Here is a 21192-nt window from a genome sequence, read left to right as displayed (position 1 = left end):
TGTTTGCTGCTCCGCATTTGAAAGTATGCAACCCGAATTAAGTTATCTTCAAGGATTCCTTAGAGACCTCAGCCTCAGCCTCATCCTCGGGCCTGGTCAAATCCGCTTTGAATAACTGCTTATTGGAATGCCAAAAATGTTTCTGCCCGATAATCGCGCCATAAAAGGCTTAGCCAACTGCATAGTGGAAAAGGACACACACTCACACACTCGCACGCCCCGAAACCACATTCCATATAAAATGTTAATTTATTGCCATTGTGGGCCATTCCACAAACGATGTTATTATGCAATCGCTGGCAAAACATGTCCGGAAAAATGCCTGAACACACAAAGCAAATCGCCCGAATTTCAGTTTAAATGTGTTTCTATGGCGGCGTGGAACCAAATTTATGACAAACGGAAACCGTTTTAGCTAGATTTTTCGCCAGAAAATCAACAAAATGCAATAAATATGTGTACAAAAGTAAAGCAGCCAATGGGGAACAGTCTCCGCCCTGGCCCCCGGCCCACTTATTGATTCCGCCCGATGCGCCGCCTTGTCGTCGGGATCTCGTTTTGGAGAAAGTGGCCAAAAGACAATTCCCGAGCTGGCGGCCAACACCTGCTCGCACGTGACCCGGGCCAGGAATTTATGTGTGTCGAAGGAAATCGAAAAACATTTTTTATGCACACACCAAATTTATGGCCAAACAGGGCCGATCTCCCCAAATATGGACTTGGCCAGATAGCCTTCTCCCACTCCAATCCACTCCACGCCACTCCTTCCATTTCGGGCTTCGCGACCTCCCAGCATTCCCCCGTCAAATATTTACTCACGGAGCCCGTCCGCCGGCAACGCGACTCCTGTCAATCGCAAATTCCTGATCCCGGGGTGCGGGTCAGCCATGTCCCCGCATAGATGAGTCCTGCTTTGTGCGCATACCGTGCACTGGGGTATCCGGAGTTGTCCCTACGTCGGTGGAGGCCAGATTCCACAGCTTCAAAGCTCATTTCAAAGTTGACTAGCACTTTTCCCGAATTTCTTGTGTTGGCTTCAAAGTGTCATAAAATGAATGATACATGGGGGAACAAGGATACATGGATATAACTAAAATATATAGAAGTTTACTGGTGCTATTACTGCTCTTTCAACATATGTACTTGCCGAAATTATCAAGATAATAAGTGGGTTAATTCCCACATATGCTTTCAGAGCGATCGAACTACTTCCCTTTATAGCCTTTACCTAGAATCCTGCTCGGCCCATCTCTGGCTGAAAAAAAAGAATGCCCAAATGTGATAAGGATGCTTACACAATGTGGGCCTTGACCCTCGTTCCCCCGCCGCCTCTGTGCGCACTCATTCAAATTTATGCTTATGCCCAAACGCTGATTATGACAAATATGTCACGGTCCACCGAACACGCCACCCTCTTTCGACCCTCCTACCACCCACTTACCACCCACCCACCACTTGGTCCGCCCCTCCCCTCTTACAGTGTGCCCCTCTTTCTGTGGAGGCCTATTATTTCTGTGGGCCTATTTGTTTGCAGGCGCTTTGTTAGCCCTCGGTCAGTTGACGAAAATCCCAAAATAAATAAAAGTTGTATTATTAGCTTGGTGGCGCTTGGAAGCGGAGTTATGGATGGGACAATGGGTGGGACAGGACTTCTGGCTCCATTCAGACGGCCACTAATGACACGCACGCAGAGTCTCAAATAAATATGGGTACACCAAATATGTTTTATATATATTCACGCATCGTGATGTGTCAACAATTATACTGTGCAAATTGTTCGATGTGTGTGTGTGTGTGTGTGGTGCTGTGTCACCTGCCACATTTGCTTTATTGCCACTCATTAGAGATGCTCGTCGAGCGGCAGGTGAACCCTTCCACCTGGACCCCGCCACCCTTGCGATGTTTTACATGTTGCTCTGTTGACTTCCAGCACGTATTAGTTTTTCCACCCCGAGTCCGCCCCTCATCAAATCCCTGCGATTTGACAGCAAATGACAAAAGATTCCGCTCGCCAGCTGCTGCGACACTTTGATGAATGGGGTCACCGAGTTGCGGCTCCAGGATTTACGGCTCTGCCGAATAGGATACAAATGTTAAGCGCTCCGGCGATCGGAGTTCGCCTACTCACATGCACGCCCAAAAGTTCACAACACAATTGGTTCGCGATTCGAGACAAAAGTTTCTTCTGATAAATAACTATTTCTTTACTACTTCCAATAGTTATAAATATATATAGTTATAAATATATACTTTCAAGTAAGTAATAGCATTAAATCACAGCTTTAGCCTGTTTTTTAATACTATCCTTACCACAATGAAACAACACTCGTAATTGTGGAAACTTAATGCGTATGATATCCACTGGTTGTATAAGCTCCATTTTTGTTTGCAGTGTATGCCGCGTCGATAATTGATAACGATTAGACCTTGAATAATAGCCGCAAAGTAAATTGCTGCTAACGGATTATTGTTATTCTTCATCTGACATAAATAGCTTTCAAATATAAATTAGAAATAGGACTACGATTGTTGTGGCCAAAATACGGATTTGGTCGAACAATCAGCACTATAACTATTGCAGAAATACTCCTTTAACGGAATGGTCTATCCTCAAAAATTAGCTAAAAAGCGTCACAATCGTTTTAGAATGAGTTTTTTGCACTGCCAAAGGTCCAAAATAATGTTCCCTATCACAATTTGGCGTATTTTCAAAATTCGATTTTTGTCCAATTTTCGCGTTTTTTATAAGGGGTAACATCATTAAAATTTGAAAAAAATTTACAAAAATTTTAAATTTCAAATTTGAATGCCAATCGATTAGGAATATGATTATGAAGTAAAAAAAGTACAGCATTCATCAATCGGACCATAAAATCGATAAATTCGGAGAAATTATTGATTTTTTGGTCGGAAAATAGGTGGTTACCATCATAACCTGGCCAAAAAGCGACACAATCCATTTAGAATGACTTTTTTCCACCGCTAAAGGTCTATACTAAAGTTTCCTATGACAATTTGGCGTATTTTCAAAAATCGATTTTTGGCCAATTTTCGCGTTTTTTATAAGGGGTAACATCATTAAAATTTGAAAAAAATTGACAAAAATTTTAAGTTTCAAATTAGAACGCCAATCGCTTAGGAATGTGATTAGGAGTTGAAAAAAGTACACCATTCAGAATTTGGATCATAGAATCGATTTTTTTGGCGAAAATACTGATTCTGATTCAGTTATTGTTCGCTCTGAATTTCGAGGATTTCAGGACCATGACTTTCCGTTCGGCAATTGTCCTGGCAACGGCGATTACATTGAGTGTGCGATGCGTAATTGTCGGCATTTCTGCCGGACTAAGTCGAGCAATCTCTCTAAGCCAACAATAGAAGGGTCTGTGAAACCCGGATGGCGTAACTGAGCCGGAGCCGGGCCAACAAAAAAAGGATTAGGGTGGGCGGCTGGGCTGGGCTGGGGCCTGTTTATTTCAATGAACTTGCCTTTCAAACGAAATTTTATCATGCTTGGCCAGGCCGAGTTAACCATTTGGCATTTTCCCGAGAAGCATCGCAACAATAAACCGAATGCGTGAACAGAGCACATTTGAATGAAATTTGCTTATGCCTGTGCCTCATATTCTCTCCTCCTCCCTCCCGCAGACATCCAATCCCTGTGGCTAACGAGCTGGCTCAGCTCCGGGAGGACCAGCGGGCAGACCAAGCGGAGCACCGGCGAAGGATTCGGAATCGGAGGCGGAGGCCACGAGAAGCGCGCAGTCAACGTTTACACGCTCCAGCAGCCGCATAAGTTTCCGCTTCAGTTGGACGTGCACAGCGGCGGTAATTGTAGCTTTGATTGCCACCAGGAGCTGGACAGGATCCGTCATCCCGGCGTCCCAGCGCCGCGCCAGCAGTCAACAACACCTTCCTCGGCACGGGCCGGGGAAATCTACGAAACCAAGTTTATTGAATGCTCAATGGGTAAGCAAGCACTCCCTCCCAGAAACAATCACAATCAGCAGGCAGCAATAAGAATTTAAATTAAATTTTCGCCTGTTTCCGCCCCTCGTGAGCGCTTTTCCCGGGGATTTTCCCTTTCCGATTGCGGAAAGTTGAAACAGAAACGCCGTCTGCTGTTTGATTCCACCGTTCAATTTGCATAATTTTGTTAAGCAACATTTTCGACTCGGCTGGGGTAGGGATTTCCATGGGTCATTCATTCGGTTTCCCATTACGCCAAATCTGTTCTAGTAGCCTAAAAGCCCTGCTACCCTTGAGTCAGACAGATAAGATACTCTTAAATAATACTCTGCTCTTGATTTAAAACACTTAAGATGAAATATTTAAAATTGATTCGATTCGACATTCAATTGAAGTAAATCACAACCCTTTTCCGTTGCCCGTGCAGCCCAAACGATGGACGACATGGTCTTCCAGTGCAGCAATCAAAACTCGATCTATGTGCTGAATGCCAGCTACGGTTCCTATGGGGTGAGTCCTGCAGTCTGCGAGTCCACTTGCACATCTATCTGAGCTTCTTTCGTCCTTCCTTCGGCACTCCCTGCTCCGCATCTCTCCACCATCTTGGCAGGACTATGGCACATATGCGGCAACAAAGCGTGAAATAAATGGCAGCCGGAGCAGAGCGGCAAATCAAATTGGGGCGACTTGCTCGAGTGGCGTCCTGCAGCATAAATTCAAAACTTTCGGCAGTGCCGCAGCAACAACAGCAGCCGCGGCAGCTGCAGCGGCACCAGCCATGGACGCAGCAGCGGGAGGCGCAGCAAACTACGTAAATCCTGTCGCTACATCAATGTCAACCGCAATGTGTTCACCGGCAACGGCGGCCCTGCAAAAACTGTTCAATTGCAGCGTCGGCGTCGCCTGCCAAAATGTCACCCACGCCCACAGCAACCACACCAACCAAAGCAGCAGCACCAACAGCAGCAGCATCAGCAGCAGCCACATCCACATCAGTGGCAGCAACAACAATGCCGCCGCCAGCAACCATAACAATAGCTGCCTGTCGGCGGCAGGCGGAGTGGGCCTCCAAAGCGCCCGGAATCGGAGCCGGAGTGGCGAATGCCTCGATGGCGCAGCGGGAGCGGTTACCTCGTCAGCCGGGGGCGGAGGCGGAGGAGCAGGTGGCCTCCCTCTGCTCCCAAAGAAGAAATGCACCAATGTCAAATCAGCGCTTATTGCCAAGAAGACAAAGTTTCTCAAATATCTCGAAGCAGAAAAATGGCGCAGCAACGCGGCAGTTCCGGAAGATGCTGGTGCCATCAGGTATGTAACACCCAGACACTCGGAGAAATCGGAGTGCACCTGAGCCCAATAAAATATAATAGAATAATTTTATATATCAACTTATTTTTTCGAGTGCATTTGGCGAGTATGTGCGTTTGAGTCGGTGTGGCAGTCTCCTAGCCGTCGCAAAAACTTATAAATTCCCATAAATGTTATAGGGCGTCGTGCAACGCGCTGCAAACTGTGGCAAGTTTTATGACGGCAATCCGGGGGACAAGTGCTGGTTCCGCGGTCCTAGTTGCAATGCCGAAGTGGTTTCTCATTAAGTTGACTGAGGACCGGCAAATTCCCTCTCGCCCGGCATGCGATTATTTCATAATTTCATAATTAATTATTGAAGAGCAGCAATCGGCGTTAGTTGCCATTTATAGCCGAGTGAGTCGCTGAACCCATCGCGGCCATTATTCCAGATATCGATTGGTCATTCCCCTTGGCCTCTCCGGTGGCCTCCTGGTGGCCAAATGCGCCTTTCATGTCCGGACTGCGGCTTCTAAGCGCTTTCAATTATCTGTCAGCGGACGGACTTTGTTGCATCGGAGAAACTTTGTGGCGTTATTCACGAAGTCATAAGTTCTGATCATCATCATCATAGCAAAGTTGCTGCCCGCACTTTTCACCCGATTTTCCGCCCGCTTTCCGCCCTTTCCGCCCAGCAGTCATTTGGGAAATTGAAAAATTAACGCGGTCGCCGTAAACATAAAGTGAGGCGAAAGCATCGGCGCTTAAAGAGGACTTAAGAAGTTGATTAAAACGCCGATGCCGCCCAGCCCATAAAGGCACATATTGAAGTGCAATAATCACATTCTGCGAAACTTGGCGCCCAAGTTGCATACATACATGTTACGAGCTACTCCCGTCCCCTGACATCACTCATACGCACTGTTTTCGGGCTCCACCCCCCCACCATCTATCCATTTTGCAATAATGATGTCAGAAGTTCGATCGCTCACTGAACATTTTCGCTGGCAAAGACGGCTGCGAAAATTTCATTAATTGCACCGGGCGAAAAGGGCGGCTTCGCTTTGATTTATTAGTGCCCTGTGCGCATTTAATTAGTAAACGTCAGCCGGGAAAAATGCAGAGCCCTTCTCCCTCTTCCTTCTTAGGCACTTCCACGGCGGAAACTCTCCGGCGCGCATTCATCAACATTCTGGATGGCGACACCAGCGAACTGACAGGAATAACTCCCAACTCGTGTCGCCAAGTAACTGCGGAAATTTGTTGGGCAAAGTTACTCGCTTTTGCATTTTTCCCGCCGCTTTTCCGCTGATGCGGCTTAAAGGCACCCCGAAGGTGCCTTAATTCATTGTGGCCACTGGCTGCAAATGCTGCTGGCGCCCATTCCCCAGTCCGATTGTCGCCGCAAATTAAATGAGAATCATTGTTTCAATTTTAAGTTCTTTTGCGGGCGGCGAAGTGTTGCACGCGCAGTGATTTATCGCGTTTATCGATCGATTTGCCTTTGTTATCGGTCGGATTTAAGCGCTTTTGTGATGCTTCTTTTCATATCTTTTGGTTTCCGCCAACTTCGTTTGAACTATTTTAGTTTAGTCAACCAAACGCTAAATAAACTTTCATTTAACATGCTCGACAGCAATGAGGCGGAGCCACCCACTCCGAGCGGCAACAACAACGGCGGCAACTTGAAAAATCAGAGCAACAGTCGGGAGGCTGGAAGTGGCACTGGAAGTGGCAGTGGAAGTGGGTGTGGAAGTGGTGGGCAGCCGAACAAACCGACCAACTGGAGCATGCATAATGAGGACACCAGCACGGCGCTGGCCAGCCACCACCAACTACAACAGCAGGTGAAATCGAGTTCCGAGCTCTACCAGGAGGCAGCCGACATTTTGGGCCTGAGTTGCAGCCTCTGTGATAATTGCCGCTGCCTGGACTGCCAGGTGAGTAACTGTGGGAGTGGGGAGTCGTCGGTAGAAGGGTCCATAACGGCACCTGATTTTGGTATGATTCATTAGGTCTCGATACACTTACTGCTGAATATACAATGCCTTTGGTATTAGCTTAGCTATCAAAGCTTTATTAACTTAATAGAGATGAACTCAAATCAGGGTTGTGTGTTCTCCTGTGAGGTTTTCTTAAGTACGCCTGCCCTGTTCGGCATGTCCGCAATGATGACTCCCCGCTTCCTGGCCAATCAAGAGCTCAATCTCGAGCGTTAACCAACCAACTATTCCCCCACAGAGCGGCTACTTTGACTGCGACGACGACGATGAGAGCTACTCAGAGCAATCGCTGATGGACGACGAGTACGACGAGTTCGACTGCGGAGCGGAGGAGCTGCAGGCGGCGATGACAGCAGCCCGGCACCAGGATGTGCCCCGGATGCCCTGCTGCCCGCTGGGGGCGGGTTCCCGCCTTGCACACAAGGCGGACTCCCCGGCCGCACACACGCCCCCGCAATCGGAATCCCTGGGTCATCGGGTGGCCATCGATTTTGATTTAATTAACGCCACTTGCAGCCAGGTGCTGCAAAACTGTGAAACATTCAACGATTTGAGTCTGCTAGATGCCGCCGCCGGAGCTGAGCGTCCTTTCACGTAAATCCAGGTAGGTGTCCGGCGTGCTGCACAACTACGTGTGGTGTTTGTGGGGCATTTCGTGAATTCCGGAGCGCTGTATGACAACCATATCCCCATATCCCCGTATACCCAGAGCCCATTGGCAAGCCGATTTGATTTCACCTGTCGCAGGCGTACATCCTCACTAACCGGGATACGGGATTCGGGATCTGTCCGAAATCCACTGCGGACTCGCAGATTGCTACAGCAATTTCTCATTCGTTTCCTGGCAGCGAGAGTGAAACTGAAATTGGGGCTTATGCAAAAATGAGCAAATTGCATTTTATTCTACGGAAGCGCAACAAAAAGGCTCTCGACCTAGAGATACCCTTTTCATACCTTGTACCTTAGACCTTGAGATCATTTCCACCTTATATCAGTCATTTCTGTCGTTCAAGCGACATAGAAACACCTATATACTCGTACCAACTTGAACTGCCCCAGCTCTTTTGGATTCACAAATCATGAGTACTTTTGTGGACCGCTCCACCCTTGAACCGAATGAATGCGGGGTACAAAAATGCTGCTGAGTTGGCAAAGCTTAGCCAGAGCTTGGCAAGCGAATTGCTGGGGGATCGGGATGGGTTCCGGACCGCAACAGTGGCGAAATGGCCTGGCACTGGTCAGTTTATTGCATTTAGTCAAGTTTCGCTGTTTGCATGGACGATTGCTGGCAACAAATGAAATGCGGTGTTTCGAGGTTTGGGGAGCCAGGAGATTCGGAAGCTGAGGGCCGGCAAATTTGATTTTCCCACACACACTCACACACACACAGGCAGACAGACACACACACTTTCACCGACAGCAGGGAATTTTCCATATTTGTTGAGGGCTCAAAGCAATATGCAAAACATGCACTTCCGTTTGTTTCCCCCGCTTTTTCCGAATTAAACTTTCCATGCTGCATTCGTTTTATTTTGCAGGACTTTTTGTTAGCCGCCCATTCAATTGAAATGCAGTCCAACAAAGGGCTCAAAAGCCAGGCTGAAACTATGAAAAATTCATTGCCATCAGAATGGCAAGCGGCAAAAATGGAAAGTCGAGAGCGGAACTTAAATCGAATTACATTTACGAAATGAAATTTAAAGAGCCAGTCCTGCCGAGCGAGTAATGACTGCTACAAGCGGTGGCAATAAATAGGATGCTCCTCGCCCGCCAATCCCCAATACCCCACCACCCCCACTGCCATCCCATGGCCATGCTCCACTGCTCGCTGGCAGCCAAAGCGTCCAAAGCCTACCGTCTAAGCCCCGGAGGCTTAGTGTCTACAATGATGCACTGCGAGAAGATGCTGATCCCGTTGCTAAGTCAACGTCGTGTTATAAACTTGAAAGCAAATGAAAACAAATTTTCTCTAGAAAATGGAAAGAGTATCCACACGAAATACATCTGGTGCTGAAAATGGTAGTTGTGTTGGTACTCATTTGACAGATCAAGTTAGAAGCACGAACTTTTTCGAGTGCAGCATGTGGCCAAGTGAGTGTGCTCGAATGCGAGGGAGTGGCCGTGCCAACACATCAAGTGCATTTGGTGTTGGCCAACACCACCGAAGCTCCCCGAAGGAGCAGCACCCAGAGCTGCACCAGCTGTTGGCCATTTGCCAGGCGCTCGCTGGCATTTCGCTTGGCCAGAAGACAATGCACCAAAAAGGACGCTTGCCCAAAAACATGGCTTTCGGCGCCCTGCCCGTGCGAGCTACTTATGCAGTTTGTGCCCACGGGCACTGGGCTTTATTGAAAACTCATTTTACCTTAGGTTGTCCGACATGGCCCATTGGGCACCCCATTCCCACTGCCCACTAAAAGCAGTTAGATGGAAGCGCCAGCCATAAAACCGCTCTGCAAATGAAATTTTACGCAATGCCCACAGAGCTAAAACATTTTGTGGGCCGGCTTTTATTTCAATTTCCCATTCGGACGCTGGTGCAATTTCATTACCATCCAATAAAAACACCTGCACTTTGCGGATCCACTGGAAAGCATGTAACATCAATGAGAGTCAAGTATTAAGGTATGAAACTTAATCTAATCGGTGGAAAATGCTTTAATACAAATGGCTGTACCTTATCGACCTGAAACTGGAAAACTATTTCGTGTTCTGCTCCAAGTGGTTCCCCACTCACTGAACCCCAGCACCCAAATCAAACTTTTCCTGCGGTCTGCGATTGCCAGTTTAGCTGAACCAAAGTGCTCCTAACCACGGTGCGCTGCAAATCCGAATGCAATTGCCATTAGAGCCCGGCCTCAGCACGCCCACAGCCACGCCCCGCTTAATGATGCTTGATTTAATTAATGACGCATTACCTACGTGGCAGGACGCAGTCCCCGACTTGGGGCACTGGCACTCCGATAGGGATTGGGGCGCGGATTCGGCTGGGAATGGGGAATCGCACGGCCGGATGGCAATTGGAAATTGTGCGCGTCTGTTGGGGAAGCAGCGGCGACAGGATGAACCACATTGCCATTTGCTGATGATGATAATTTATTGCCCCGAAGGGCTTATGGGGGCCGCGTCCTGGGCTCCTTGGAGGAAACGATTTCCGCTTCGGCCTGCCTCGGGCGTGGGCAAATATTTGCCATGGCTTTCTATTTCCCCAGCCAGGCCAAACAAATTGTTTACAATATTTATTGTTTGTTCGATGTTCTGCGGCCGTTGACAATGATGAAATGGCAGCCTGGGCGACGGACCCACCGCCCGGCCGGGAAATCAGCGCATGTGACTTGACCAAAGGAAGAAGGGACCCGAAAGTGGATGTCTAGGTCACGACAACGGCGTCAATGCTCATTTCCGTCGACATATTTTCATTTCCTTTCGACTTTCTGCTCCGCCTTCGATGGCTGTTTGTCCAAGGATTACCAGCAGCTGGCTCGTCCTTCCGCTCGTCCTTCGCCGACGCCGAGTGAAATGTAATTCATTAAACTTTATTGTCCAGCGTTTTCCAATGACCTCGCCCTGCGTTCGACTCCAGCTTAATTTGTTTCTGCGGCAGGAAAACCTCATTTATTGCCCATGTAGAGGAAACTTTTCGGCCGAACTCGAAACACACCAAAATAAAAATAAAAACAAAAACAAAAACACGAGCCAGCGCACACAAAATCATAATTAAAATTTTCAATAAAATCTCCGTAAGCAGGGCGAAAAGCAAACAGAACCGCTTTGCTGGCTGCTAATTATAAATTATAATTTTCCAGATCCTTTGTTGCCAAAATTAATCTTAATGAAATTATTCAAACAAAACTTTTCTGCAATCGCTGGGGCAGCTTTTTCCCGCCCCCCGGCAATTAATTTTGCCCGACATCCATTGACAAAGTGAAAGCACGCCCCCACTAATTGTGCCAACATCTCGATTCCAGCTGAGCAACCTTCCACACTCGACACTGGCCCTCGAAAGTGGCCTACACCACATAAAAGTGGCGAGACGAAAGGACTCAGCCTGCCCCTTTTGGCTGCCCCGAAAAGTATGCTATCTAATTGTTGGGGCATCGAGCAAGTGCCTCAGATTTGAGGGAACTGCTCTGCTCGAAGGCAGAGCCTCCTCCACTGCAGTATCATAAATTTGAAATTCAAATTTGGTACTCACATGCCGCAGATTCGACTCCCAGATACCTTAAATTAAATTCTGGGAGCGCCTTTAATCTTGGGGGAGCCAACTTGGCACAAATCAACATATATGCATGTACGTGCTGACAGGCTGACAGGTGAAATGCTATCTCCAGCCTGTTGCTGACACCAAATGGGGAAAAGTGGGGACTAGAGTTTTTAATTATGCTCAGCTGAGATTAATTTTTTGGCCTGGCATTAGTTTTTATTATGTAGTTATTAGAGGCACCTACTTTATATACTTACTAGATTATATATATTTGATATATGATTTATATAACTGACATAGGGCGTGCATACCCAGCTTGGATTTTAGGGAAGGTGCCTGGCTCGTTGGTGAAAGTTGGAAAGTTCTATGCGCATGCAAATTGATTTGTGCTACAACTTCCACCCACTACCACCTCGTGCGTGGGCGGATTCATATGTATCCAGTTGATAAAGGTCTTGTTCGGCTGGCACTTTCGGTTTACATTGCAAATACAAAACTATTAACAAGACATAGTCGGGGGATAAATTAATTAAAATGTCAACCTGGATTTATTTCGTGTGTGCGGAACTTGACAAAAGTTGTAGCCTCCTGGGCGTGGGTGGCATTTCCAAGGAGCAGCCTGGCACAAAGCCAACAGGAGCGGAGGGGAGGGTCTATGAATTCTTCATGAGCACAGAGCGTGCATAAAAATTAAAATAATTTGTGTGATTCTTATGCGAGAGTGGGCATACATATGCACACTCCTCCCACTCAGCCGCAGAGTAAACAATTGCCCGCCCTTATTTACCTTTCAACATTTCTATTTGCACAGGTGACGCGCTGGCAGGCGGGGATTCCCCGCCCAATCAGGAGTCCGCACACTGCAGCTAATTCATCAGTTTATCAACGGCCAGGTCGGAGCCCATTAATTGCAACTGACACCTAGCACAGTGGCTACCAATTGTACGCGGACACAGCGCCGCTGGTGTTTGCGTTGCGTTTATTTTCTTATTTCTCATTTTGTTTTCAATTAAGTTCCATGCAAATAGAGCAGTTGGCTAACAGGAAGCCTCCGCTGCCATATATCCTGCATAAATACGCAATATGTGGCCCATGTGTGTGTGTGTGTGTGTAGTGGCATTGTGCAAACGTGGATAGTTGGCGAGCGTGACGAACTGGTCAACAAATCGCAAATAAATTAATTGGCAATTGCAATTTCAATTCAATTCAATTCCGAGGCAGCGGAAGCTCAATTGAAAACCAGAAGTGTTCCGGCGATGGCGATGGCGATGGCGATTATCAGTGAACATAAACCACATATGGAACAATGAAACAATGAGAAACCAAAACGAATTGTGCCAATCCAAAACAATCTCATATTCAAATATGAATGTTATCGAGTTGCAGTGAGTGCAAGCCAAATCGAATTCATTGGGATTATGCAGCCCGTCGTAATCTGACAACACAACTAATTGAAAATTCAATGAAATATTTATCTCTAATCTGTGTAAAGGGTCTATATGTTGTTAGTGCTTAAGTATGTAAGAATTTTAGTGTGATGCTTTTCGTTCGTTCACTGATTTCAAATCAAGGAGAAACATTGGAAATATATATTTGTGTTGGAAAAGAAGCCCCGTGTCTGCGAATGGTTTGCTTGCCACGGGTTGTTGGATGGACAGGGGTTAGGGGGCCAGGGTCAAGGGTCGTTCCTCGGCCGCGATCCGAGGATGCACAAAGCCAACGACCATGAGATTAGCTTCAATTATCCGTTAACAAGTGACTGACGGACAGAATCCGGAGGAGATAACGGCCGGCACAAACATAAATGCAATCTGGCCGAGATAACTGGGCCTGCTCACCCCGGGAATTGGCCATTTGGAGAGCGGCTGCCAGTGGGTCCAGTTCGCTCATTAGTCTGGAAGGAATCCCCTGTGGCCGGAGACAAAGGTGGTAAAAAGTCCATCAACTGCTTAAAATGTAATCAGAGTTCGGGCCACTCGCCATATCTTACATATCTTATCGCTTTGACATGTGCCCGGGGCTTTAGAGTGAATCACGGATTCCGTTTTTGGCCAAAACAACTCATTCGGTGGGTCATCTTGCGGTCATTTAACCGAAATGGATAATCTGGGCGTCGTGCTCCTGGTCCTGTGCGCCTTCAGCTTCCTGCTCTTCCTCCTGCGAGTGAGTATTCCCCTCAGAGCCGTCTGCTTATCCCGCACTGCCCAGTGTCGTCTTCCAGGTGCTTCTGATTGCCTGTCGCTCGTACTCGATGTCGCTGCGCCCGAAGCAGGAGCAAGGTGAGTTCTTTGGGCATTTGAGGAGGGCAAACATAAATATTTGCCCTGGTTGGGCCACTGAACTCGTTCTCGAGATGAGGGAGAGCAAGAGTTCCCGGCCGCCATAAATCAAGGGCGACATTAATATATATATTCATATATGTATGCGTGCGTTCGAACATATATCTATTTGCGCACATTTATCATATCGCCTCATTAGATAAATTGCGAATGCGAACAAAAAACAAAGCCCTGGCTCGACACTGGTTTTGTCGCCTTATCAGCTAATGATTACAAAGCAAATATGTGCGTTCTTCGTTGTCAGCCCCGAGTCTGACCCATGCCCGGATGTCCTATCAATTCGGTGGCCAGTAGTTCAGGTTAGTCGGCTCTGTCAGTTCGTCAGAGAACGGGTGTCTTCGAGAAGTTTTTCAGTTCCAATCAGGAATTAACACCCGAGTTCAACATGGCCCCTGCCATAAACGCGACGGTCAGCACCCCTTTTGACTCCACCACGGTGGCGAACGGATCACTTAACACCACTGGAAGTACGAATTCGGGTTGGGAATACGTTAACACCACTCCCGTCACAATTTGGATCAACGGTGGCGGCTACGATGCTCCATACATGTTCTTTTATCCCAGCTATGTCATTTACATTGTGCTGGTCTTCCTCTTCGTCATCGCCTTTCCTCTGGCCATGATTATGGTAAGCCAATTCGGAATGGGACGTCTCCTGCTCCTGCTAATGATCCACTCTCTCCCCGAAGAGCGCCAAACGCAAGCGAGAGGCCAATGTGCGGAATCTCGCCCAGCAGAGACAACGAGGTAATTTCCCTTTCCTGTCTCGTGAAGAGTTTTGTACTTTTAATTGGGGGACACCGATTAGACTAAATAACCTGCTTGAGAGCTTCGAGGAAACCAAAATTAATCAGTCCCAGGTAGAGGTAGTAGCAGTTGAGCTTGAAAAGCTCCCATCGCTCGCGCACCCGCAGCCACAGGATTCGCGAGGATCCGGAACCAGACTGTTTGGCTCGTTGTTCAGCGTACGAGGATTGAACACAGCACTTGGACATAACCCAGAAGGCGGTCATCCGGTTCTGGGTGCGCAGCGTGGACTCAATTCCGCGGATCAAGTCATTTGTCTTCAGAATGAGCAGCATCTGACGGTCCACCTGCTCCAATACATCGGAAATGTGCGGTAGCACCAGGGACGTGTTGTTTTGCAGCGTGTTCTTCTTCAGAAGCAAAGCATATACTATGAGTAATTGAAGAGAATTTGCTGCCCGAACTTACCTCTTCTTTGGAATATTTGACTTTGGTCAGGCCCTGCATCACCGTCTCCCACGGTCGTCCCGTCACCATGCATGCGAAAAGACCGTAAAGATCGCCCTGAATCGAAGAAATGGAAAAGTTAGAAGGCTTACGTTCAAATCCACCTCCCTCCCAAGCGTCGTAAATACCTTAATTCCAAGCTGCTCACTGTGTTGTCGCATCGCTTTGCGGTCCACATTAAGGATACTCAGCCAGAGATTGGAATAATCGTACCGAAACTTGTCCGTCAGATTTGCGTACAGCCCGTGATCCAGCAGAACTATCTCCAGACTGTTCTTCGGGGTGCGTCTTACCAAGATGTTTCCTGGGTGCGGATCGCTGTGTACGAAGCCGGTGCGGAAGATCATCTCGGAGTAGAGCTGCCCAATGCGATTGGCCACCGCAAATGAGTCAATTTTGTTTCGCCGTATGTAGTCCAAGTCCGTGACATGCCCGCCCTCCAGGTACTCCATGACTAGGACTCGAGAAGAGCTGTATTTCCAGTATATCTTGGGCACCCGAAGCCACGAGTACTTCTCGAACTGCTTGGCTACTTTCTCGGCGTTACGTCCCTCGTTAAGGAAATCGAGTTCGACCGGCAAGTTCTTTTTGGACTCCTCAACCAGCCAGTGGATCTTGAAGTCAGGAAATATCCGCGCCAGAACATTAACGGCCAGTTCCATGGTCTTCATGTCAACGCGGGAGTTACCCTTAACATAGGGATGTTGCACCTTCACGGCCACCAGCTCGCCGGTCTTGAGACGCGCCTTATGTACCTGGGCAAGGGAAGCGGTTCCCAGCGGCTCCCTCTCAAATCTGTCGAAGATGTCTTCCGGATTGCAGCGCAGATCCTGTCGGATTACCTTATACAAGTCCTCAATGGGGTTTTGCGGCGCATCGGAGTGAAGTACCTTCATGGTCTGCACAAACTCCTTGGGTAGCAGGTACTCCAAGGCCCCTATGTGCTGGCCCACCTTGATGTAGACACCCTTGTTTATGCAGATCAGCTGAAGCAGTTTCTCGGCGGCTATCTTGTGGACTCGGCTCTTTTCCGCCTTGTACTCGGGCGTCTCCTTATCCCATTCCCTGTAGTAAAGTTCCCGCTTGTAGGTGAGTGCCACGTCCACGACGGCGGCGGCGGATCGCGACAGCCGGACGATTCCGAGTGAGTTGGGATCGTAGTCGTTGGTGTGCAGGCTCCAGCCGGCGGAGGCCAGTCCGGCGCCGACTACTCCGTAGCCCAGAACGCGACGCAACAGCATTCCTCCGGCTGAATAATGAAGAGAGTTTAGTCTGGTGTGCAAACACAACAGGTGTCAATGCCGATTAACCTTTGGGCTTTCACCTAAATTAAGCGCGTTGTTTTACGCGGAACTAAGGCACTGAGGCACTTTGAACTTTGCCCTCCGCTAAGTAATTTTTGGCGAATACAGCCCACTAAACCTGTTGCATCTCCGCAAGCATTTTCATTTACATTTTTCCCATTTACATTTTCCAGCGCTCACATGTAGCTAAACTTTCACCTCAGTAATTCCGTCTGCGCCATTATGTAAACACACCTGACTGAAGGTGAGCCGCGGCTCGCTCGAATGACTGCCAATAGTTTCACTTACTCGATATGGTGCACTACAGGTAGCGCCGGAGTTCAACGGCGCGTATGTGTTGAAATTCCAAAGTCTGTGATTAAATTGATGCGCTTCCACTTCTGTGGTGGGCTCAGTTTGCACAATCAGCTGTTGGCCTGACGTCAGACCAGCTGACCCAATAGCAGAGCTCAAGGGCGTAGTTGCTTTGTCATAAGGGGGTTGAGTGCTCTTACAATAATATAACGACTTTTTAATCAATATAAAAAACGTTATATTAAATTTCATTTAAAATACAGAACGACTCGGACAGTATGTTGAAAATCATTAGTGACCCGACCCCCCTATGGAAGGCTGTACTTGCTTCTTTGCCTTAAAAGCGGGTAACATTTAGCGGTTAACAGAACGGGCGGTATATGTTACGTTATATTTAAAGGAATACCAATATAAGCAGGTATCGGTTAACAGAACGCAACGGCTTAGACGTCAAATTTAAAAGTTACACTTGCTAACTTCCGTTTTTAAAGAGTTTCTCTGGGGTTTCCTTGTCCACTAACATTTAAATTTCTTTTTTCCCCAGCCCGTCGCCAAATGGAGATCAATGTGACGAACAATTGCAACGGCGGCTCCGGAGGAGTCGGAAACGTGTGCTCAAACAGCCAGGACGAAGTCAGTGTGTTGCCCAAGACCTTGGATTTGCCGCCCACGTACGACGAGGCCGCTTATAGCGAGCGAAAGCAGGACAGCACACTGACCATAGCCACCACGTTGGAAGTGAGCAATCCCAATTTGGCGGTTGGAATTAACGAACCACCGCCGGTTTACGAGGCGAATGTGGCCACAACTACCACGTCCACCACCACCACCGTATTTTTGGTCAACGGTCAACCACCGGTGGTGTAACTAAGCAGTGGGCTTCTGAGAAAAAGTAAATTTATTATTATTTATACACTAAACAAGACACTGTACAGCTTTGTCTTTGTAAATAAACTCTGCGCCTCGACAACTCTTTAATTTTGCATAACTTATAAAACCCATTGGAGTAAATAAATAAACAAACGTATTGTGCATATTATTAAAGTTTTCTAGTCGAAAACTATCCTAGCTTAGCATATGTAAATGATGAATTTCGTAACTTTGCAGGATTTTTAAAGTAGTATGCATATGAAAACACTTTTCTGGTCGAAAACTATGATATGCAAATAAAATGAGTAAACGATGCGTAATAAGTCTTGAGTATTGAAAATAATATCAAGAACCAAATCCGCAACCAAACTAAACGAAAACTTCTAACTTAAGAAATAACACGAAACTATAGAATAATTTGAAAACAAATATATGGTTAGTGCATTAGCACCTCAAAATTTCGTCGAGCGTAGGTCCCCAGCGGCCGTAAGGATCCTTGGGTAAAATGAATATGTTGTCGCACCAGGAGTAACCAAGGACTCGATTCTCAACAATCAATTTAAATGCAGGATTTTCATTAATCAGGTCTCTGTAGTTGTCGTTGGAAACCACGGCAGCATTCTTTTCGTATGCCAGCTGCAAAATGAAACTAAAAAAGGAATTTTACATTTCCATTTCTAGATAGAAAATGTTTTTCTAAGGAGCTCACCGATCATCGTAGCTAGACGTCATTTGACCGGGAATGTTTTTGCACGGCGTAAACACAATCTTGCCTTCCTTGTGCAGCTTATCGAGAAGCTCGGGATTCGAAGACTTGAAGTTGTTTTTCCTGAACATTGGAATCACAGCCTTAGCTTGGTGACCCATTTTCTCGAAATACTGCAAGCAATACTTTATTCCCTCCGATGAAAATATGTTTGAGTTCCCATGGCTGTCAAATGAAGATGAAATAAATAGTCCGTCTAGGGTTAGCTTTAAGAAGAAAACTTACGCAAAGGCGACATTGCTACCATCGATGATAATAAATCTCTTATTCGTTTTCGGCTTATTACTCGTCTCTCCTGCTTCCTCGGTGGGATTAAATGTGTTGGTGTTATAGTCTCCGAGCTTCTTCTTTTCTTCAGTGGTGAAGAAGCTGTCATTAATTCGCGCAGTCTTCCTATTGGGCGTTTTCGCAAGCCTAGCACTTCTCTGCTTCTTTCCTGCCCGCAATTGCTGCGAGTACGATGGGATCGGGATGAAATCTTCTCCGGAAGTGTCTTCAATTAATATAACAGAGTCATTGCTGTCAACAATTAGACTTGGGACTGCTTCGAAGGTATCGTCTAAGTTGATGATGGAATCTGAAGAATTCTGTTTTTCGATAGTGGAGTACAAAACTGGGTTTTCCGTTTTCGGCGTTATACGCAAAGCGGCCTCGCCATTGCAATCTATAACTATCTGTTTTAGTAGCTGGTCACTGGTGCTGGGCTCATCATCCTCGTCATATAGAATGCTAATGGATTCGTTCGGAGTATCCAGCAACACGCAGTCGTCATCATCGCTGCTGTCCAACTCTGTGACGATTTCTCCTTCGTCTTCACTGTCATTCTGATGTTCGGTTGACCAGAATGTTATATTGTTGAAACACATAACCTATAAAAGCATTACCTTCTTCAGATTGTAGAACTTCGGCTTGGGCAGGTCGTTTTTCTTTGCTGGCGATTCCTTACTGCGGAAGTCCAACCTGCGCTTGATGTGACGATTTTTATGCACTGCATACTTTTTTTTAATAGAGCTTAGGAACTTGGATACAATTTCTCGATTAAGTGCCCTCTTCTGCATTGCATTGCGCTTTAGTCTTTTCGGTGCGTTCTGTGAAGTATCGCATGCCGTAATCCAAAGATATTTATATTTCGATTGCTTACCTTTGGCTTAGGGCCTCGAACCTTTTTGAAGCCCTTGCGCCTTACGGCTTGCGTGGACATTTTCGTGTTTGAGGTGGAGGTTTCTTGTGCTGCGATCTATAAGGAAAAATGGAATGTAATAATTGAGTGGTGACTTGATCATAGTTTTGGAAAAGTTTTTCTACTGTTACTTTTCCTACTTACTGCGAATTTAAATACATTGGTTCTTTAAGTGCTTTGAGTAAAACTGCATTTGTGGTACATCATTTACATCAATTTTATTCTGAGCTGGAGTCTACAGGGCTTACGTATATATCTAGGCGTACACTCTAACTAGGAAAATGATTTTGATTACACTTCACTTAGGAGTAAAATTAAGTAGATGTTCGGCAGAGAAGGTTGCTCAACCAATACACGAGTGCCTTGCAGTCAAACGAGGTAAAACGGCTACTAAGTACACAACTCAACAGCAGTAAACAAAGCAGCCCCGTCGCATCCTGGTCCTCCAACTCCGATTTACTGCTTCTTCAGCTCGCTGATCTCGTTGCGTATGTTGGCGCGGGCTAGCTCTTCGTACTTGTCGTGGTAGTCTCCAGTGGCGTAGATAGAGGGAATCATCAGCAGGGTCTCCAGCACCTTGATGCGCATGGCCTTGTAGGTGGCATCGTCGAGATTGGCGTACTCCGAGCGAAGGAGAGTTGTATAGTGCTTGTACTCCTCCGTCGAAGCACTTTAGAAGTTTAAATGGGTTTGAGATATACGGACAATGGTTGCACAAATACTTACGCTAGGACCACCAGGTCTACGTCCTGCAGCAAGTTGGCCTCGTCGTCATGGCACCAAGTCAACTGGTTCTCCGGGGTCTTTCTCCCCAGCAAATTACATACCAGGCTTTTTGCATGGTCCTGTTCAAGGTAGAGCACGCCGAATATAGAGGTTCAGTTATACCGCACGCCTACTCACATCCTCGATGACGGCATCGTTGCAAAACTCCTCAAAGACCTCGCAGTTCTTCTCCGCACAGCTGCGGTTGCCATCGAAGTGGTAGTACTGGAAGAAGGCGGCCAGCACAATGTTGGGATTGGCCACGCCCGCCAGGTGCGGCTCCTTGCGCCGCATCATCTCCTCCCAATTGTGGTAGGCGCGAGCGGGATCCTCGGAGCTCAGGTGCTGCTGGATGCGGGCGAACCACTCGTTGGCCACCTGCTCGGGCACATCGTGGTGCTCGCACACCTTCTTCCAGATCTTCTCCATACTTGGTGGGTTGTAGGTGATACTTTGGCCTCTGGGATTCGGGCTTGCTGATTTCGGCAGCAATGATTCAGTTGGCTGGAGCTGGTCTTTCTGGAACTTTTCACTATTCGCTGGGAATGTGGGGTACAGGGCGCTGGCGATTGCGCACTACCCAAAGAAGCCCCTACCACCACATGGTTAACACTCGCGGGAAAACAGAAACTGCGCGTGCCGCCGACGCGAGCTTGATATTGTCGCAAAAACGGATTTCATTTATAGAACAGGCAACTTACCGTGTGATTAGGAAAAGCGTCCTTTTGGGGATCCACGGCCGCCAGCTGCAACAAGATATTTGAGGCCATTGCAGAGGTTGATCCGCGCTTGTGCCAAGGTTGCTTCTTCAGACTGGCCCTCTTGGGATTCTTGTTCTTATTTGCTTTGCTCATTTGGGGCAATCGCTTCAGAATAATGCAGTAAAATGGTTAAAACTCTGATCTTCATGGACTCAACAAAGCTATGGGGGGAAACAGCTGATACCGCAATGTGCGTTAT

At 47.3% G+C, this 21192-nt stretch overlaps 5 protein-coding genes and 1 long non-coding RNA gene across 9 annotated transcripts in view; 2 read left to right on the top strand and 4 right to left on the bottom strand.

The window, feature by feature from the left end:
- The window catches only part of LOC6618853 (nuclear hormone receptor FTZ-F1), a 22887-nt gene extending 9818 nt beyond the window's left edge, over positions 1-13069 (top strand). Inside the window, exons 3-8 of the mRNA XM_002043066.2 lie at positions 3649-3969; positions 4397-4479; positions 4580-5274; positions 6890-7193; positions 7495-7860; positions 12272-13069. Coding sequence (XP_002043102.1) covers positions 3966-3969; positions 4397-4479; positions 4580-5274; positions 6890-7193; positions 7495-7854 — 1446 coding nt within the window. The 5' untranslated portion in view covers positions 3649-3965 and the 3' untranslated portion in view covers positions 7855-7860; positions 12272-13069. The remainder of the gene's footprint in view (positions 1-3648; positions 3970-4396; positions 4480-4579; positions 5275-6889; positions 7194-7494; positions 7861-12271) is intronic.
- On the bottom strand, positions 12401-13542 carry LOC116800645. Its single transcript, XR_004361533.1, has 2 exons — positions 13451-13542; positions 12401-13368 (listed from the first exon to the last, which is right to left on the bottom strand). It is a non-coding gene; the product is annotated as an uncharacterized LOC116800645 (long non-coding RNA).
- LOC6618850 lies at positions 13538-17695 on the top strand. 2 transcript variants are annotated; one of them, XM_032716735.1, is made up of 3 exons: positions 13538-13623; positions 13682-13739; positions 17196-17629. In XM_032716735.1, exons 1-3 carry the CDS (start codon positions 13558-13560, stop codon positions 17516-17518), a joined length of 447 nt encoding a protein of 148 aa, XP_032572626.1. In that variant the 5' UTR covers positions 13538-13557; the 3' UTR covers positions 17519-17629. The 2 variants fall into 2 exon arrangements, with proteins under 2 accessions (XP_032572626.1, XP_002043099.1); XM_002043063.2 differs by lacking the exons at positions 13538-13623; positions 13682-13739 and adding exons at positions 14083-14427; positions 14489-14546 and having other exon boundaries at positions 17196-17695.
- Positions 14551-16753, bottom strand: LOC6618851 (aarF domain-containing protein kinase 1). 3 transcript variants are annotated; one of them, XM_002043064.2, is made up of 4 exons: positions 16646-16753; positions 15182-16302; positions 15015-15110; positions 14551-14956 (listed from the first exon to the last, which is right to left on the bottom strand). In XM_002043064.2, exons 2-4 carry the CDS (start codon positions 16292-16294, stop codon positions 14609-14611), a joined length of 1557 nt encoding a protein of 518 aa, XP_002043100.2. In that variant the 5' UTR covers positions 16295-16302; positions 16646-16753; the 3' UTR covers positions 14551-14608. The 3 variants fall into 3 exon arrangements, with proteins under 3 accessions (XP_002043100.2, XP_032572625.1, XP_032572624.1); XM_032716734.1 differs by having other exon boundaries at positions 16592-16670; XM_032716733.1 differs by lacking the exon at positions 16646-16753 and adding an exon at positions 16364-16604.
- LOC6618849 lies at positions 17659-21192 on the bottom strand. The gene is made up of 6 exons (XM_002043062.2): positions 20934-21192; positions 19429-19524; positions 19172-19375; positions 18513-19111; positions 18231-18452; positions 17659-18170 (listed from the first exon to the last, which is right to left on the bottom strand). The coding sequence occupies exons 1-6, from the start codon at positions 21084-21086 to the stop codon at positions 17966-17968; spliced, it is 1479 nt and encodes a 492-aa protein (XP_002043098.2). The 5' UTR covers positions 21087-21192; the 3' UTR covers positions 17659-17965.
- Positions 19660-20888, bottom strand: LOC6618848. Its single transcript, XM_032716736.1, has 3 exons — positions 20371-20888; positions 20194-20312; positions 19660-20137 (listed from the first exon to the last, which is right to left on the bottom strand). The coding sequence occupies exons 1-3, from the start codon at positions 20659-20661 to the stop codon at positions 19924-19926; spliced, it is 624 nt and encodes a 207-aa protein (XP_032572627.1). The 5' UTR covers positions 20662-20888; the 3' UTR covers positions 19660-19923.

This window comes from Drosophila sechellia, chromosome 2R (assembly GCF_004382195.2).
Source record: "Drosophila sechellia strain sech25 chromosome 2R, ASM438219v1, whole genome shotgun sequence".
NCBI classification, from domain to species: Eukaryota; Metazoa; Arthropoda; class Insecta; order Diptera; family Drosophilidae; genus Drosophila; species Drosophila sechellia.
The sequence above is the reverse complement of the archived record's forward strand: the minus strand, read 5'-3'. Positions and strand labels throughout refer to the sequence as shown.

What these genes read in the sequence shown, in the direction of transcription:
- LOC6618850 (XM_002043063.2), top strand. Translation starts at nt 14,185, where the DNA reads ATGGCCCCTGCCATAAACGCGACGGTCAGCACCCCTTTTGACTCCACC. An exon ending in TTCCTCTGGCCATGATTATG is followed by an intron (nt 14,428 to 14,488) that starts GTAAGCCAATTC and finishes CTCTCCCCGAAG; the next exon opens with AGCGCCAAACGCAAGCGAGA. An exon ending in CGCCCAGCAGAGACAACGAG is followed by an intron (nt 14,547 to 17,195) that starts GTAATTTCCCTT and finishes TTTTTTCCCCAG; the next exon opens with CCCGTCGCCAAATGGAGATC.
- LOC6618851 (XM_002043064.2), bottom strand. Translation starts at nt 16,294, where the DNA reads ATGCTGTTGCGTCGCGTTCTGGGCTACGGAGTAGTCGGCGCCGGACTG. An exon ending in GTGAGCAGCTTGGAATTAAG is followed by an intron (nt 15,111 to 15,181) that starts GTATTTACGACG and finishes TCTTCGATTCAG; the next exon opens with GGCGATCTTTACGGTCTTTT. An exon ending in TCAAATATTCCAAAGAAGAG is followed by an intron (nt 14,957 to 15,014) that starts GTAAGTTCGGGC and finishes TTGCTTCTGAAG; the next exon opens with AAGAACACGCTGCAAAACAA.
- LOC6618848 (XM_032716736.1), bottom strand. Translation starts at nt 20,661, where the DNA reads ATGGAGAAGATCTGGAAGAAGGTGTGCGAGCACCACGATGTGCCCGAG. An exon ending in ACGATGCCGTCATCGAGGAT is followed by an intron (nt 20,313 to 20,370) that starts GTGAGTAGGCGT and finishes TACCTTGAACAG; the next exon opens with GACCATGCAAAAAGCCTGGT. An exon ending in GTAGACCTGGTGGTCCTAGC is followed by an intron (nt 20,138 to 20,193) that starts GTAAGTATTTGT and finishes AAACTTCTAAAG; the next exon opens with TGCTTCGACGGAGGAGTACA.
- LOC6618849 (XM_002043062.2), bottom strand. Translation starts at nt 21,086, where the DNA reads ATGAGCAAAGCAAATAAGAACAAGAATCCCAAGAGGGCCAGTCTGAAG. An exon ending in TTCGAGGCCCTAAGCCAAAG is followed by an intron (nt 19,376 to 19,428) that starts GTAAGCAATCGA and finishes GATACTTCACAG; the next exon opens with AACGCACCGAAAAGACTAAA. An exon ending in AGTTCTACAATCTGAAGAAG is followed by an intron (nt 19,112 to 19,171) that starts GTAATGCTTTTA and finishes ACCGAACATCAG; the next exon opens with AATGACAGTGAAGACGAAGG.